At 36.8% G+C, this 17,897-nt stretch overlaps 1 protein-coding gene across 3 annotated transcripts; it reads left to right on the top strand.

The window, feature by feature from the left end:
- The first annotated feature begins 1,148 nt into the window (after nucleotides 1-1,148).
- On the top strand, nucleotides 1,149-17,811 carry PCNP (PEST proteolytic signal containing nuclear protein). Of its 3 annotated transcripts, XM_026492421.4 has the most exons (6): nucleotides 1,156-1,268; nucleotides 1,999-2,098; nucleotides 7,270-7,432; nucleotides 10,689-10,763; nucleotides 14,763-14,818; nucleotides 15,998-17,811. In XM_026492421.4, exons 1-6 carry the CDS (start codon nucleotides 1,205-1,207, stop codon nucleotides 16,122-16,124), a joined length of 585 nt encoding a protein of 194 aa, XP_026348206.2. In that variant the 5' UTR covers nucleotides 1,156-1,204; the 3' UTR covers nucleotides 16,125-17,811. The 3 variants fall into 3 exon arrangements, with proteins under 3 accessions (XP_026348217.1, XP_026348206.2, XP_026348227.1); XM_026492432.4 differs by lacking the exon at nucleotides 1,999-2,098 and having other exon boundaries at nucleotides 1,149-1,268; nucleotides 7,218-7,432; XM_026492442.4 differs by lacking the exons at nucleotides 1,156-1,268; nucleotides 1,999-2,098 and adding an exon at nucleotides 7,086-7,194.
- The last annotated feature ends 86 nt before the right edge of the window (nucleotides 17,812-17,897 follow it).

Here is a 17,897-nt window from a genome sequence, read left to right as displayed (position 1 = left end):
CCCCTCCTTAAAATTAATTTCTGTTAACACTCATCTTTTAATATAGGGCAAACCCAGAAACTCCAGGTCCCTAGGTGAAGAATTGATCCCATATGGCAAGAGGGCAGTATAAATATAGGGAGAAAGGGAAGATGAGTCTTAAAAGTTAGGCTAGGGCCCAATATAACACTTGGACCTCCTTCTGCAAACCCTAGGGATTCACTGAAGTTTTCTAAGGTGGAAATGACTGCAATCTTAACGGAATGAGGTAACTTCTCTCTTTAAAAAATTTTTCATTTATTTGTTAGAGAGAGCACGCGCACGCACAAGCAGGCAGGCGGCAGAGGGGGAAGTAGGCTCCCCACTGAGCAAGGAGCTGGATGTGGGACTTGATTCCAGGACCCTCAGATCATGATCTCACCCAAAGGCAGAGGCTTAACCGACTGAGCCACCCAGGCCACCAAAATAATTCTTTTAATTTGGTATGACGATTACGACCTACAGAAGAAGTAGTTTTACCATTTGGCTACGTGACCTTAGACAAATTACTCTTTGGCCTCAATTCTCATAGCTAATTAAAAAGAAGATAATTCCGCATTGGGCTGTTGTAGGGATTAAATGATAGTGTTTGACACTAGAGGGCGCTCCATAAATACTGTGTTTTGATTTAAGGACGCTTTTTTTTTTTTTTTTAAGTTTTATTTATGTAAGTAATCTCTACACTCAACATGGGGCCGGAACTCAGGACCCCGAGTTCAGTCCCACGCTCTTCTGAGCCAGCCAGGAGTCCCCAACTGCCCTCTCCCCCACGCCCGCTTTCAAAAAAAAAAAAAAAAGCAAGCATGCACAGGTGATCACAGAATGAACAGAGCCCGCTCGCTTCAGCTGTAGTCACACCCTGGTCTGCAGAAACCTTACAAGATTCCACCGTTTGCAGAGTAATGCTCCCATATCTCCCCCACTTCTCTGGACCATGAAAACCTAAGCAAGCTCTAATCAAATCCCTAACCAGTCCTCCATATACACGCAGCACAACCCTCCCCGCCCTTCGTTCAGAGGCGACTGCAGATGATGTCACATTCACTTCCGTTTTCCAAACGGCCTCTTTTCACTTTCCAGGGCCGCTCTAGGCTGCAGCTTTGCAGGCAAGCTCCGAAACTCAATGGTTGCTGGGCGGGGCCGTGACGTCCTTGGCGTGGCTGCAGGGGAGGCCGCGGCGGGGAAAATGGCGGACGGGAAGGCGGGAGAGGAGAAGCCTGAGAAACCGCAGCGAGCTGGAGCCACCGGAGGTGAACACAACCCCAGCGTTGCGGGCTGCGTGGGATGCTCTGGGCTTTTCTTTGAGCTCCCCGGGGTGGGGGGAGTAGGATGGGGGCGAGAATGGGCGGATCTGGAGCTCACCCGGCCAGGTGCTGGGCCCAGACGAGACCCGGGCACGCCCGGCGCGGCCCTCTGGGATCCCGGCCTCCTTGCCGGGGGAGAGCGGGCCACTGTCCGTCACCTGCTGGCTCCCCCGGAGGCCCTGCTTCCGAGGAGAAGGGAGATGGGTATCAGAAAGGGGGACCGAACCCTGGGTGGGACCAGGAGCGGCAGTGCAGGAGCCGCTACCGCCACACCGGAGACGTACTTCACACAAAACACACACGCGCACACACACAGTGGGAGTCACCGAGCAGTGGCTGCAGGAACTGGCCGTAGGCCGAGTTTCCGACGGTGCTGGCCTCTAAGTTACACCTAGGAGTTAGTTTGCTTCTCCCTTTTCGCCGAGGAGGTGGACGACCCCGGCCTTTTATTTTCAAGCCGAATATTGACCCTGTAACGGGATGGGTCGAGATGGAGGGAAAGAATACCTTCGCCTGCCCGCTGGTTTAAGCTGCGGAGGCTAGGGTTAGGGTTTGATTGCCTTTGAAGTGTCTGCTTTTTCTGAGTTAGGCTCTTGCCGGCTAACTGCATGACATATTTAGGTGGCTTAATAGGCTAGTGTGACTTTTCCTGTATTTTGTTACGATGCTAACTCAGGTTACAGCTATCTTCATTCTGTATCCTCCACCCCTGTAAATTTGGGCCCTGTGCATGAAGGGAAAGAAGCATCTCTCCAGGCCCCCTTTGTCGCAACAAGGCAAGTAACTTAACACGTGCGAGGTGATCATAATACCTTCGGAACGTTTTAAGTATTACTCTCTGTTCTGACTCCCTCAAATCTTAACCCTGAAAGTATTTAGTTTGAGAAAATATAGAAGATTAATAGCATATGAAGGCAGTTATTAGGACTTTACATGACGTTTAATGTGAATTGCCTTGGAAACAAAAACTGAGAAAAACGTAATGTTCAGTTACTTAAACAGCAATTTAAGCCATATAGTACTATCTCATTAGGGATTTTTTTTCCCCTCAAAAATCATCTTGGAAATTATTGAGTAAAATGACATAAAAAATTAGTAGTTTGAGGAAAACCAAAGATCTGTAACCTAAAGAATCTTAACTGGCTTTTAGACTTTTAACTTTGTAGAATAGCTTCTTAAGCGTCTTGAGAGTATTAAACATGTGTTTAATGTGTTGCTAAAATGTACCTTAAGTTTCAGCATAACTGGACTGTGTGATTTATCCACCATCCTTTCAGTTGGGGATAATTAACTCTGTAGTATGAATGTTGATGTTTCTATTGTAGCGTGTTTTTGTATGTGGGGTGGTAGTACAAAATTAACTTGGATGATTGATATCAAATTTATGGTATCCTTGTTGGTGATTTAGAGTAAGTACTATCCCTTAATAACTTTGTCATAATTTGCCTTGGATATACCTGCCTTAACAAGAAAATATGCTGTTGCATATAAACCATTTTTGAATGTCAGATATTTTCAATGAGTTTTTACAGAGAAATCATAGCTAAAACATTTAATACTGTGTATTTGTTGAATTGCTAATTTTGTGTCAAGTTGGCACTATTTTGAAACACATTTAAGTTTATCTTAGGGGCTTACCTAGCTGATTTTTAGCTCCTATTGAACAGTCCAGTAAGTTGGAGGTGTAATTTTTTATAAGTAGTTATGAATGAATTGATATCAGTAAGAGAAGCTACTTATTTCAACTTGCTCTCACCTTAAAGAGGAGGATAATGCTAAGGATAAGGCTTTGAGCAGATTTTTATTCTCCCTTTGGCTAAATTTTTGTAGCTGTTTGAAATATAAATCTTAGGGAAAAAAAGCTGTCCATATCATAATCATGGCCATCTTGTGCTGGTTTAAGCTAAGAACTATTTTAATGAAATTGACATTTATTATGCCAACCACTAGGAGGGTCTTGAATATGTTCTCATTTAAGCTGCGCACCAGTCCTTTTGGAGAGGTAGCTGTGTTCCCTTTTTTCAGATGAAGCTACCAAAATACAAATGGGTCAGAAGGATATACCCTTATGGATTTAAACTTTCTTATTAGGTACTTTTTTTTTTTTTTCAAAGTAAGGTAACTTTGTCCTCCAAGGCCCACCTTTCCTCTCCAGCTACTCGATGGAAAAGAAAAAAAAAAAAATGCTAGTACCACGTGTAATTTGATTTCACATTAACTACACACTTTGTGAGCTCAGAATGAATGCAAACTAGATAAAAATCCCCTTTTTAAAAATATTCCTTGATAAATAATCTAGTACTTTTATATAATTTTATGCATGTTTGGCTGTGAATTGTTATTTTCTTATTTTTAGAAAACTGATCACGTATTAAATTCATTCTTTAAAATATAAGTCATGTTCCTAAAAATTTTCACATTGCTAATCCATGGTCATCTAAAAATTTTGTTTTCCATGGTCCAAAATACAAAGATCCCATTAAATAAATTGAAAACAGCAGTTCTTGATTAAAAGCCCCAAATGCTAAAGTGTAGTACATGTTGTATTTAAAGAGAAACACTTAATGGATCTAGAAATTAATGTTTATATTTAATACATTTCAAAGTTCACATTAGGTTGAAATAGTTTTCTATTCTAATGAACTATATATAGACTTGTAGACTCCGTAATAATAGTCACATTGATAATAACATAAATTTGGCTGTTACACTTGTCCATTTTCATTGCTTATTCCATTTGCTTTATTTCCTGAATGTTTGGTGTATTTTACTACATAATTGTTAGAGGAGGATTACCTAAAGAGAAAATAAAAGCTCCAATCCATGTGACACATTGAGCCATTTAAGGCTAAGTAATGAGTACTAATAGTACACCCACCTTCTTCCTTCACTTCTTTTCCCCCATCTCTTCACTGAGAGTGGATATTTTCTAAAGCTGTTGAGTTTAGTTGCTAAAACAAAACAAAAACCACAACAAACTTCTTAAGAATTGATCTAGCGAGACAGTTATTTATTATGTCCAGAAATAATTTGCTGGATCTCGATCAGTTGTTTTTTTTTTTTTAATTATTTTTTTTAAAAGATTTTATTTATTTGTCAGAGAGAGAGAGAGCACATGTGCGAGCGCACAAATGGGGAGGGGCAGGCAGAGGGAGAAGTAGGCAGGGAGCCCAGTGCAGGACTCAATCCCAGGACCTGGGATCATGACCTGAGCTGAAGGCAAACACTTAACCGACTGTGTCACCCAGGCGTCCCTGGAATCAGTCATGTTTAGAAATGACCTGCTAGACATAATATGTTTCATCTCCAGTGTGGACCTGAGATGTGGGTAGTCTTAATAGAGTGCCACTTAAGGTGACAAGAAAGCAAATGTGAATAAAATTGAATTGCTGCGAGTTACTTAACTAGTGGTAGTTTTCCCAGCTCCCCTGTTCATGCTACCTTTTCTACAGCAGTTTCTAGAAATTCTCCCTATAGCATCATGGGATTGGACAGATAGTATTGTGTTCCATATATTATCACATACTAGTTCAGCCATTTGTCACACTTAATGGTATTAATATTATAGTAAGATTTATGTTTTTCAGTTTGTTTTATACTTATGCTTTAGTTTTTCTTGATTCTTTGTTCTAGAATTATTTTCTGGGTAAAAGGAGACCTAGAATTAATAAAAGATAGGTTTTTTTTTTTTAAAGAACTGGAAATCTCGACTATTTATGTGTAGCTCTTGGGTCATAGTTCAAAGAGCAGACAGAGTATACTGCAGTCAAGACTAAATGTTCTTTATGCCTTTTGTTTTGATGTTTTTCAGAGTTTGTGTTTGCACAAGCCCTGTGCCTTAGTGTATAGATTGTTTCTTTATGTAAACCCAGTGCGTTTTCTATGTTTCTTTATGTTCCCATATATAGAGACTGTGTTTTCAATTTTAGTCACAAAGAAATAGTTATCATTGCTTGGGTTCTACAGTAAAACTCATACTTGATTAAAACTATAAATAGAATGCAGAATAAAATTTAGAATAATGCTTTTGGTTCTAAACTTAGACTTTGAAAAAACTAATGTTGGCATAATTCTGGGTTTTTTAAATTCTAAATTAATTTTTTTAAAAGATTTATTTATGTATTTATTTGACAGAGATAGAGACAGCCAGCGAGAGAGGGAACACAAGCAGGGGGAGTGGGAGAGGAAGAAGCAGGCTCGTAGCGGAGGAGCGTGATGTGGGGCTCGATCCCGTAAGGCTGGGATCACGCCCTGAGCCGAAGGCAGATGCTTAACGACTGCACCACCCAGGCGCCCCTAATTCTAAATTAATTTTTTAAAAGATTTTATTTATTTGAGAGAGAGAGAGCATGGGGGTAGGGGGAGAGAGGGAGAGGGAGAAACAGACTCCCTGCTGAGCTGGGAGCCCAATGCAGTGCTTGATCCCAGGACCCTGAGATCATGACCTGAGCTGAAGGCAGATGCTTAACTGGCTGAGCCACCCAGGTGCCCCTAGAAATTCTAAATTGATTTCTGTATTTCAGCTATTAAATATTGATCTTATATTCTTCAGGTGCTTTTGTAATTTCATATCTGAATAAGTAAATGGCACCTCCAGCAACCATTCCAGTGCTATCTTCGTCTCCTGAGGAAATCTCAAAACCTAATCCTCCTTAATTCCTCCCCTACAAAGTTATTACAGCTTTCACCCCCTGTCCAAAGGGAATAAAGAGTTCCTGTTATCTTTCCTCTAAACAAAATCAAATGTTCTGTTCAAAGTGCTTATTAATCTAGAGACCACATCATTCCAAAGTTATACAGATTGAGAGCTATAGGCTCTGGATTTTTTAATCTGTTGCTTGTCCATCTATTCGTGTTTGATTTTCCTCTTTTCCCCCGTTCTAGTTCTTTGTCCTGTTAACTGTTGTCAGGGCTATCACTTAGAGCATCTTCTTTTCGTAAATAAACCGTTTAGTGTAGCAGAAAACATTCTGTTGGGTGATTGGGGAGAGAAAATAAAATTTTTAATTGACCAGACTTCTTGTGTCTTACCATTCAATACGTTCTTAAAAAGTCTTCTAGTGTAAAGGACCAAAGATACTCAAGATGCAAACTTATTTTGTCATTGACTAATACAAATACAAGCAAAATTACTGAAAGCCATCTTGCATTCCAAATTTACATATGTGTGGATTCTACTATTTGAAATTATAATTAGCTCATCTTTCTTTCATGAGAGAAAGTAGTGTGTAAACCTAAGTCTGATTGTTAAAATAGGCAATAATCAAGCTTTCAGAGTAGAATTAAATTACATAGGAGGGAATGACCTGATGTCTTCCTTCACTTTCCTTTTCAGCTCTAATGAGAGGTAGATGAGGAACACATCACTCAAGAAACTAATTCCAGGCTGTATTAACATTGTAGTTCTGGTAATAATAGGCCATTCATAACTAGGTACTTTGTATAACTAGTAGTATAATTGATGTAATTGAAGAATGTCAGAATTTATTAATTAAATGTATTATCCTGTGATGTGACCAATTGCTCACAAACTAGTTTGTGTAGAAAAGCTTACAGACCTTAATTTCTAAAAAGCAAAATCCCACAAATGATTAGATTATTATAACTTTATTTATAATAGTGTTTAGTTGAAGGGTCTTAGGTTTTTGTGAACTCTATGTTTATAATTTTAAATTGCTCTGTATTTTATGCTAGTTAATTCATGGGAGCCTCTTCTACTGCCACACAATCTCAGTTCCTGCTGTATACTCTAACAAACAGTGGAAGAGACTGTTGGGTCAGTAGGTGACAACTGCAGAGGTATCTTCCTTATAACGATGCTTTTTGAGGTTGCTGCTCCCATCAATCTGCTCAGTAAAAATAGCTCATCTTGGTAAGTTGTTTCGACTTCACCAGGACCTGAAGAAGAAGCAGAAAAACCTGTGAAAACTAAGACTGTTTCTTCCAGTAATGGAGGGGAAAGTTCCAGTCGCAGCGCTGAGAAGCGATCAGCTGAAGAAGAAGCTGCAGACCTCCCAACAAAGCCTACAAAGATCTCCAAGTTTGGATTTGCCATAGGTAGTCAGACGACAAAGAAAGCCTCAGCCATATCCATCAAACTTGGATCAAGTGTGAGTCGTTATTTTATCTGTATGATGTTCATAATGGGACTTAAGAATTTATTTCAGGAATCTGCTTTTAGGGGGTTATGGTAAATTGAGTCTAAAAAGGTACATTAGTGCGTGAACTTACATGTAAGTATTTAAGTTATTAGCTCTGCATTCAAGAATGGTGTGGATAAACTAACTCGAAAACTTTTTTTTAAAAGGTTTGAAATATGAGGAGGAGCAACTGTTATAAGGAATGTGTGATTTATAAAGTAACAGCTTGGAGTTTTTCCAAGTTGAGCAAAAACCTCTGAAAAATATTTTCAGAAAGAATTTCGGTTTATTTTTCTTATCTTTCAATTCCGGTAATATTAAAAATAATATCTCTAGAAATCAGTACTAGTGTGGTATTACTTGATAAGAGCTTCTTGATTACTTTGGAGCTACAAATGGACATTGAGCCTTATATATCCTATGACAGATCAACTTTTGAGCCCTTGTTTTAAATATAAACCTTGAATTAACAATTACTAACCATGGAGTATCTGGAAAGTTTTGAAATATTATATTGAAACATATGAAGTTGCTAGATTTGACTATTTCTGACCTAGAAAAGTGATAATTTCTTATGTTTCAACCACATAGGTCTTTAAGAAAAAAATGTTAAGTAGTGTATTACTGTTAGCTTTAGAAAATAGTTACACTCTCTGTGAGGAGAATAATCCTAAAATTATTAGGATTATTGCTTTTGGGTTGTTTATTCGTATCTGTTCCTCATTTGCCAGATGGATATAGCTTTATTTTTGCGTTAGGTGTTCATTCAGAGATCTTAAAAATATGCTATGGGTCAGGTTCCTGCTGGAGTCAGTTTGAGTTACACTTCTAGTTTTAAAAGAGCTACCATTTCTCAGAACCCCTACTCCTACCCTATGTTGTTTTCCCTTTTTCTTTCTTCCTTAAAAAAATTCATTATGAACAAAAGACATTCAGCTTGTAACTTGATTACTTCATGACTTTTCTTCCTTTATGAGCTGATTCTTTCTGTTCAATCTTTTTTTTTTTTTAAGTTGCATAGACCAACTGCATAAGTATTTGTGGGGTTTTTTGACCGTCATTAAACATGTATTCTCACGTACACTTCCATATAGATGTTACTCTTTTTTTTTTTTTTTAAGATTTTATTTATTTATTTGACAGAGAGAGACAGCCAGCGAGAGAGGGAACACAAGCAGGGGTAGTGGGAGAGGAAGAAGCAGGCTCATAGCGGAGGAGCCTGATGTGGGGCTCAATCCCAGAACGCCGGGATCACGCCTGAGCCGAAGGCAGATGCTTAACGACTGTGCCACCCAGGCGCCCCGGATGTTACTCTTGATAATAGATTTTACTGTGGTCAGCACACCCCTAAATTAGATATCCAAATCCCTACTTTTTCTAAATCATTGACATGATTAAGTAATTGCTGATCATTTTAGATGGGAGGGTTTTGTTTGAAATAGCCTGTTCAGTAAAACTTTTTAATCTTTGGGAAGCAAAAGCCTGTTCTTACAAAGTGAACTTTTGTATAAACACAGTCATCTTGGGGAAGTGAGTTTTAAGATACAAAAAATAGTTGAAACTATTGCTTTTGATTATATGATGTGAAAAGGTAGTTGATCAACAGGCACTTGTGTCATATGTTGTATGTATAACATCAAACACCTGATATCTTTAAGATTAAAGGATATTTCTAGAGTCTTTATGCATAATCTCCAAATTAACATTTTTTTTCCTTCAAAAGCAAATATGTATAAAAAGTGTGTTATAAAAGAAAGGGTGGTTCATTTTGTTTCTGTAGATCAGAGAAGATTTCACAGATGAGGTGATGTTTGAGTTGGCCTTAACTGTAGACAGGAGGCAAAGGGCATCTCAGATAAAAAGAATTTTGTGCAAAAGCAGTTTAGATGTGAAGCCATTCCGGAAATTGTTTGTAGTTGGATAGTGGTATGCAAATGTAGGCATAGAAAGTCCCTCAAATGAGAGCATAGAACGGAATCATAAAGGACTTACATAATATAGTTTGGTTTTATTCTTTCGGTTCTAGCAGAGCTATGGAACTGTCGTATGTAACCCTAACTCTTAAACAGATTTGCATTTTAGAAATATCACTCTGGTACCATTATAGAGGATTAGAGGGAAGAAACACTGAAGGTGGGGCGAGGTATTTCTAACAGCAGTTGAGGCAGGTAATGCTAAGAATCCTTAGGTGTTGGTAGTTGATGGGAATGCAGAGGGAGATGTAGGTCTATTAGAGATTTAAGCATAAGACTTTACAATAGATTGCAAGTTGAGGAAAAGGTTTTTTGGCTTGGGTACTTAGAACACTGTGAAACTAAAGTACCCGTTTGGGCTCTTAAGTGGAGTTATCCAGTAGGCATATAACATCCTGTTTGGGGCAGACATAGGATTTGGTAGTTAAAAGTATGGGAGTGAATGGAGTTGACTAGGGAAGTACAGAGAAGGAAAGGAAAGATCCCTAAGGACAGAATCTTGGGTGTGTCTCATTTAAGGGGGGGAACAGGAGGAAACAAAGGGAACAAAAGATCAGAGAATTAGAATAGCCTCTAAAAAACATTGTCAGAAAAGTCAAGGTAGGAGTGTTTCAAAAAGTAGCTGGTGATTAGAGTTAAAAGCGGCACACTGGTCATTGGTGACCCTGTAGAACCAAGGTCACCCGATTCTAGGTGAGTGAGGAGCCATGGGGGAATGAGGGAGGAAGCCAGATTGCAGTGGGTTGAAGACAAAATGGATGGTGAGAGGACGAAGATAGTGAGGACAACTGACCTCAGAAACTTAGGTTAGTTAGAAGAGAACATGTTTATAGGCTACAGGGCAGAAAGCTAGCCAGTAGAGAGATGAGTCTTGGTGTCTTATGTTCTCAAGGCACACTGCACTTCATTTTTCGTTACTGTGGGAACGTACTACTAATCATTTTTTTGCATTTTCCAGGTACCCCTTAGCTAAATGATACTATATATCCTGACTAGAAATGTTTTACAGGATGAAAACAAATGGACATATAATTAATAAAATTAAAGCTACCCATTGATAACCACATTTTTAAAAAGAGAAAATAGATTTCTTTTAAGTTTGTTCTGAGTTTCTTACTGTATGTTTCTATGAAAACATAAAATCAAGTCTTTGAAGCTAAGTTATTTGTGTCATTAGGTAAGCCTGTATAAACATTATGTGATACTTTTTTTTAACCTTATATGTGATACTTTTTAATGTGTTTCTTCTTCAGAAGCCTAAAGAAACTGTTCCAACGCTTGCTCCAAAAACCCTTTCAGTAGCAGCAGCTTTTAATGAAGATGAAGATGTAAGTCAACACCTAGTTTTATTTTACTTTAACCAGTTAGTTCTTTAAGGAAGATGTTAGTGGCAGATTGTAGGTTGTATTAATGGTACTAGTGAATTTTCTTTGTAATTCTGAATAGTTTTTTTGTTTGTTTTGTGGCTTTTTTTAAATTTTGTGATACCTGCAAAATCTGAATATTTCTATTTTATTTGGTTGTAGGATTATTTAAAATAATTGCCTTTGGGAGCTATGAACTTAAGAATCGAATCCGCAGGGGCTTTTGGGTGGCTCAGTTGGTTAAGTGTCTGACTCTTGATCTCAGCTCAGGTCTTGATCTCTCTTTGAGCCCCACGCTGGGCCTGGAGCCTACTTTAAAAAAAAAAGGAATCAAATAAACAAATGCTTATTATGAACAGTAATAATACACATATGTGCTAGGAAATATGTAGGGTCCAAAAAAAGAAAAATTTAATGCTGTCTTTAATAATTTTATAGTTGTAGTCTTCAGTGATGAGACATTGTACATGCATTCAACTTCAAAAAGGCAGCTGTAATGCTTTCTTCTGTATTCCCATGAAGAATAGCAAATAGCACAGGTGATTCTGCTAGAAGTCTGTTCACTAAGCATGTGTCCAGAGTGAGCATGAGTTGCTTATCTGCTGTTCTCTTAGGCAGTCTTAGTTTCCTCATGCATCTCACAGTGTCCCTCTCTTATGCTTATGAATAACATATGGTACTGAATTTTAAGCATCATTTTGACTGATTTTTTTCTTTGGTCTGTCTCTTTAGAAACTATCCCCCACTTAAAATGTGACCCCATTGTATAACAGGTGTTAACGGGACATGAGTAATTGCTCCCAAAAGCAATATGGTTAAAAATTATACATTCATAGGAGCATACTGTGGGCTGAAGTGTTTGGGAAGAATATACAGAGAAGAAATATGAGTTGGATACCAAAACATTAAGGCAGCATTTTGACAAACCAAGGAATACTTTTATAAGCTAAGAGTTATAAGAGTAGTAAATACTTGGCAGCTGCATTTGACTGGACTGGAGATTTCTGTAGAGAAGTTTGGGCAAGGATGAATATGGAATGATTGGAGACCAAATCAAACGTAAAGAATTACTGTGGTTATCACTGTATTCTTTGGACTTACTCATGGTACACATTGGAGTGATTTCTATATGCTAGGCACAGTGAGATAATGAAGATAAATTAAACATGTTCCTCTAGGAATTGAGCCTAGCAGGGCATAAAATAGTACAAAATAAAAATCAAAAGTATCCAAAGACATAAAGTGGTGTGGAAATTCGGGGGAGGAAGAGAGGCCAAGTAACTAGATGCAGCAGCATAGAAAGACCGGCAGTGGGAGGACTTGGATTCTTTTCCTGTCTTGTCTAGTTACTAACCAGTAGAAAGCCTGTGACTTTACCTTTTTACCTAAGTCACTTTACCTTTTTAGAGCCTTAGTTTTTCAGCTGTAAAATGAAGGCTCAGTTTAAATCATATATTTTTAAACTACTTCTCAGAGTTCTGGATTTCTGTGGAAGTGTCTCAGGAGCTACTGTGGTGTTAGGTGATCCCTAACAAGCAGGGCTCAGGTCTCCTGCCCCCTTTTCACTTGTAGCTGTTCTTTAATCTGTTCGATACTTAGGGACCAAAATACGATTTTATTGAGGAAAAAAGTATTTCACCCCCTCAAAGTTTGGAAAGTACTAATTTAATAATATTTAATGTTTTCTGTCATCTCTGATATTCTTAAGAGATTAGGTAGTTTTTTGATATGTACAGAATGTGTGAGGGAAGGACAGTCAGGGAAGAAAGGAACAGCATGTGCCAAAGTAGAGAGGCTAGAAATGGTAAGCTCCTACCTGATAGTACTGGCTTACTTTGAACGCCTAACAATTTGGATATCTATTCACATAACTTTATTTTATCTTCCATATATTCCTGTGAATTGTGTGATGTAGTTATTCCTGTTTTGCAAATGGAGAAATTACCAAGTTGATGGTAAAGGATATAAACTTTAACTCGTCTCTTAGATAAAAGAATGTGTGCATCTGAAATCATCGTCTGGTTTTTCCTTTTTCTGCAGAACATAGTTAAGTAACCTTGGATATGTATCTGAGCCTAAAGTATGTTGGACAATGAGGGCATCCATTTAATTTTGAAATTTAAAAATACATTTTTAGTTGTTATCTCCTTAGTCTCCTTTAATTTGGACAATTCTTGGGTCTTTCTGTTTTATGGCATTAACATTTTTGAAGAGTTCAGGCCAGTTATTTTGTAAAATATCCCTTAGATTGAATTTGTGTGATGTTTGCTCATGATTAGATTCATATTACTTACTTTGGCAGGAATACCACAGAGGCGATGCCAAGTTCTTAATGTATCATATCAGGGAGCACATGTTGTCAATATGTCCCATTACTGACAGTGTTAACTTTGATCATTTGGTTAAAGTGATGTCTGCCAGATTTCTGTACTTTTCAAATTACTGTTTTACCTTTTGTAATTAAAATTTATTTGTGGGGATATGCTTTAAGAATACATGGGGGTGCCTGGCTGGCTCAGTTGGTAGAGCACATGACTCTTGATCTCAGGATTGTGAGTTCAAGCTCCGTGTTGGGTGTGGAGCCTACTAAAAATAAAAAAATAAAATAAAAAATTAAAATTTATGGGGTGCCTGGCTGGCTTAGTCAGTAGAACATGTGACTCTTGATCTCGGGGTTGTAAGTTTGAGCTCCAACGGGGGTGTAGAGATTACTTAAAATCCTTAATTAAAAAAAGAACACATGAAAATATGATTTTTTAAATGCTCCCATGACTGTTAGCATCCATTAATGATTCTTGCCAGGATCAGTTATTATGAATGTTTGCCAAATGGTGATTTTTCTCATTGTTTTATCTCTTTTATATTTATTGTCTCTTCCTGCAAGGAAGAGCTTTCCCTTATTTATATAAGTGTAGGCTCATGGATTCTTTACTCAATAGGCAGTAATGCTCAAATTGTCTCCGATTTGACCAGGAGAAACTCCTAATAGGCTAGATCTTAAGGGTGCTTTTTTAAAAAAGAATATTTAGGGGCTCCTGGCTGGCTCAGTTGGTAGACCATGCATGTGATTCTTGATTTCAGCGTGAGTTAAAGCCCCATGTCAGTCGTGGAGCCTACTTAAAAATAAAAAGCTTACCAGCAGCATTCATACATAAAAACAGATCTAAAAGGAATTTAACTTATCATGTATCTTTTTAACATCTTTAGAAGTATGGAAAGAGTGAACTTTAAAGATACCTTTTTAGTAAAGGAGACTTTTAGAAGGAGCAATACCATCAACCATCAAGTTGTTAAGAATCTTTGCTTTGGAGCATCCAGCTGTTCTGCTGTTTATTAGCTTTGTAACTTTGGACAAATTAACCTTGTTTACCTCACCTTTAAAATGCAAATGATGATAATTATACTTACCTAGTAGGAGTGTTAGGGGTTTTTTTGTTTTTCTTTTAAAGCTTTATTTATTTGAGAGAGAGCCCACCTGAGTTTGAGTGCACAAGTCAGGGGAGGGGCAGAGGAAGAGACTCCCCAAGCTGACCCTCCCCCCCCAAGCATGGAACCCAGCTCAGGGCTTGATTCTCCCACCCTGAGATCACAACCCAAACTGAAACCAAGAGTCAGATGGATGCCTAACCAACTGAGCTACCCGGGTGCCATGAGGATTGTTAGGGTTTTAAAAGAGAGTGCATATTAAAGCACTTACCACAGTGTGTACTGCATAGTAAACAAATGGTTTGGGTCCTAGAATGTCAGGTTTTTACCAGATTTTTTTTTTATGCAAAGTCAGCACACTTGAAGATCTATGTGTTTCTTTTTAAAATGTAGTTAAGATAAATACTTTTCTCCGTTTACCAAAATTTATTGTATTGAAAATGCTAGAAGACTTAGATAAAAAATTTTGTATTAGTAATCAAGTGAATTTAATAAACCTGTAACACATCATCTGTTTTTTTTTTTTTCCCCCTCCAGAGTGAGCCAGAGGAAATGCCTCCAGAAGCAAAGATGAGGATGAAGAATATTGGAAGGTATAAATATTTTTTAATAAAAATTATAGAGAATGATCTTTCAAAATGATCTTTAGTGTTTGGGCTTTTCTTGCATATTTGGGTGAAACAGTTTTGTTTTATGAGCTATCAGTGATCTTTCTTTCTTGGTAAAAGAAATTGAGTACCTTATGAAAAAATAATAATTTTAAGGATATTTCTTTTTAGATAGATGTAATCTGTATTTCTTCAGATAGCTATGAGAAATGTTTCTGATTTAAAATATAAGTTTTTTCAGTATAAAAAAGAAAAGGCTTTCACTCATTCACCTGTCCTATTATTCTCATCATTTAATCTTGGTTGTACCTGTCCTTTTTTCCTTGGTAATTAAGATGCCAAATACCAAAATAAGATAAGTATTTTAATTTTTAATTTTCCTCCATTGTTCCTGTTGTCATGGAAATAACATTAGTATGAAGTTAACATAATGCCCATTTTCCTATCTTTGTATACATAAATAGTTAACTTAGAGGCTAGTAAGAAAGTTCGGATTTAAATCAGCCCGCAGTTTTACCCCATTTCTACCAAATTATAAACTCCCAGAGAACTAACTAAGTCCATATGCAAGCATCCATATCAGACTTGGAGTCTAGGATTCAAATAGGAACAGTCCCAGTGACTGTCCACCTGCTTTCCTTTCATACTGGGACCTAAAGTAAGAAATACATCAGACCTTGTAACCCAGTTTAAACATCCAGTTTGTTTGTTTATGTATTTAAAAATATGTAAAAGATGTGAAATTGAAACAAATCCATGACACAAATCCACAGTGACACTGAGCCTTTCTATGTGTAATACATCTTCATATTTTTCTTCTATTTCATTTTTTATGGATGCTGATGGCAAGCCATCAGTTGATTTCATGACCCTATTAAAAGGTTTCAAGCAACAGTTTTACAAACTGTCGTGGTTGCCACCCTTAGCCATATGTCAGAATCACCTTAGGTGTTTGTTGAACATGCTGGTCCCTCCTCAGACCTACTGAATCTGAAATTTTAGAACTGGGTCTTATAGAAAGGTATTTTAAAAAAAACTCTCTAGGGGCTTGTGATACTCAGCCCCTGTTCATAATAGATACTAAACAATGTTTTGAATGACTTAAAAACATGGCCCAAAAGGCTTTATGTAACTTTTAAATAAATTTCCTATCTTTTAACACAGGGATACACCAACATCAGCAGGACCAAACTCCTTCAATAAAGGAAAGCATGGTTTTTCTGATAACCAGAAGCTATGGGAGCGAAATATAAAATCTCATCTTGGAAATGTCCATGACCAAGACAATTAAATGATGTGTTTTGAAATTGGGGTGTGGGGTGGGTGTAAAGTTAAAAGGAACAGTTTCCTTTTTTAAGAATGGTATAAGACTATCTTTGGAGCCGACTTTTTTTTTTTTTTTTTAAGATTGAGTGGTACACTAATAAATGAGAGTTTGAAATTAGAGGTAATTTATGTTTTATATACAGATTTCAAGACATTTGCTAATTTTGTAGTTTCATGTGATTAGTTTCCAAAGGTTACAGATAATAAAAAATCAGAAATGGTACCTTTCTAAGAATTGCATATTTTTTTAGACACAACTATTAGCACATTAAGAGGAACGCAAAAAGTTATTGTCTATTAAACTGCAAGCAATTACTCTTAACTCCCTTATTAACTTAAAGTGTCTGGCTCCCAGGAACAGCCTTATAGAGAAGGGAGTATTGTATTGGGAGGAAAATGTTACTGGACTATTATTGACTGAAAGTACATTAGATAAAATTAAAATACAGCTTTTTTTTTCCTAATGGGCATTTGTTTTGTTTAAAGTCATCATAAACTAGATATTGCATTGCTATCAGTTGGTACAGATGCTTAGCTCTTTAAAAAAATTTTTTTTTAATTTTATGTAAATTGTTGAGTATTTGAAATAGCCCACTTCACTTTAACGGGCCTTGTCTACCTTCATTAGTCTTCAAAGACCATTTGCTACCAAAGTAAATCAGTATTTTGAATGTGCTTCTCTTGGTTTTTGTTATTAGCTAGTTCCTGTAAGCATTTCCACCAGATCCTGAGGCAAATAATAAGGAAGCTGTTTCTTTTAAAATACAAACCACCACCAAAAATTTAAATGTACATAATACTTAAATATTTGGCTGTTTTTATTTTTTAAAAGGTAGAAACACCAAAAAAGCAACATTGTATGAAGATATGAAGATGAAAATGAGAAAGATGCACTTTCTGTAACTTTGTTAAAGCTTATTTTAAGTTACTAGCTTGTGAAGGCGAATTTGATTTGAACTTAATGCAAGAATTCTTAGTTTAGTACAGTAATATGGTTTATTTGAAGTGTATACATATTAACCAGTGGCCTCTCAAAAGCACATTTTAGGTACTGAAGATAAAAAGAAAGAAAATGCATCTTTAAACATATTTTATGGATTCTTTGACCACATATATGTTGTTAGATCTATGTATTGTAGGGTTTTTTTAAAATTTTTGTATATGAATTATTTTTTAATGTGACAGTTAAACACATCTTTAAAAACATAGTCACAGATAAAAGACACACAGTATAATTATTTCTTTGAATACTCTTGCAATGTTTAATTTGGAGGCAGCTTCAGACTATTGGTGGTAACTACTCGCTGAGCTCTTTTAATAGGTAATAACTCCAGAGAAGCAGCCTGTATATATTCCTAACATTTTGTTCATTTGCATTTAAGTTTAGAGTAAGCCCCAAGTAAAACAATGGAAATGTATATAGAACTATTAGTTCTTACATGATTTAATTATATCAAGATACATGAATTTAACTTGCTTTAATGTAGGCAAACTTTCCACTTTTGTCCATTTTACTGTTTATGTTAAAATAACATCCCTCTCCTACATATTCTTTTCTTGACTCAAATGAAATATTAACCTAAGGTCAAGATGGGAGAGAAATGACTGAGATGAATGTCTTTACTAAAATACCAATAAATTTGTCAAACTCAGTAGTGTTCTTATTTTCTATTCTACATAATTGTTGCTGGGTTTTTGTTTTTTGTTTTTTAACAAAAAAGAAGAGCCAGATGTTGTG

This window comes from Ursus arctos, unplaced genomic scaffold, assembly GCF_023065955.2.
Source record: "Ursus arctos isolate Adak ecotype North America unplaced genomic scaffold, UrsArc2.0 scaffold_4, whole genome shotgun sequence".
Lineage (NCBI taxonomy): Eukaryota > Metazoa > Chordata > Mammalia > Carnivora > Ursidae > Ursus > Ursus arctos.
This window is presented reverse-complemented; position numbering and strand designations above follow the sequence as displayed.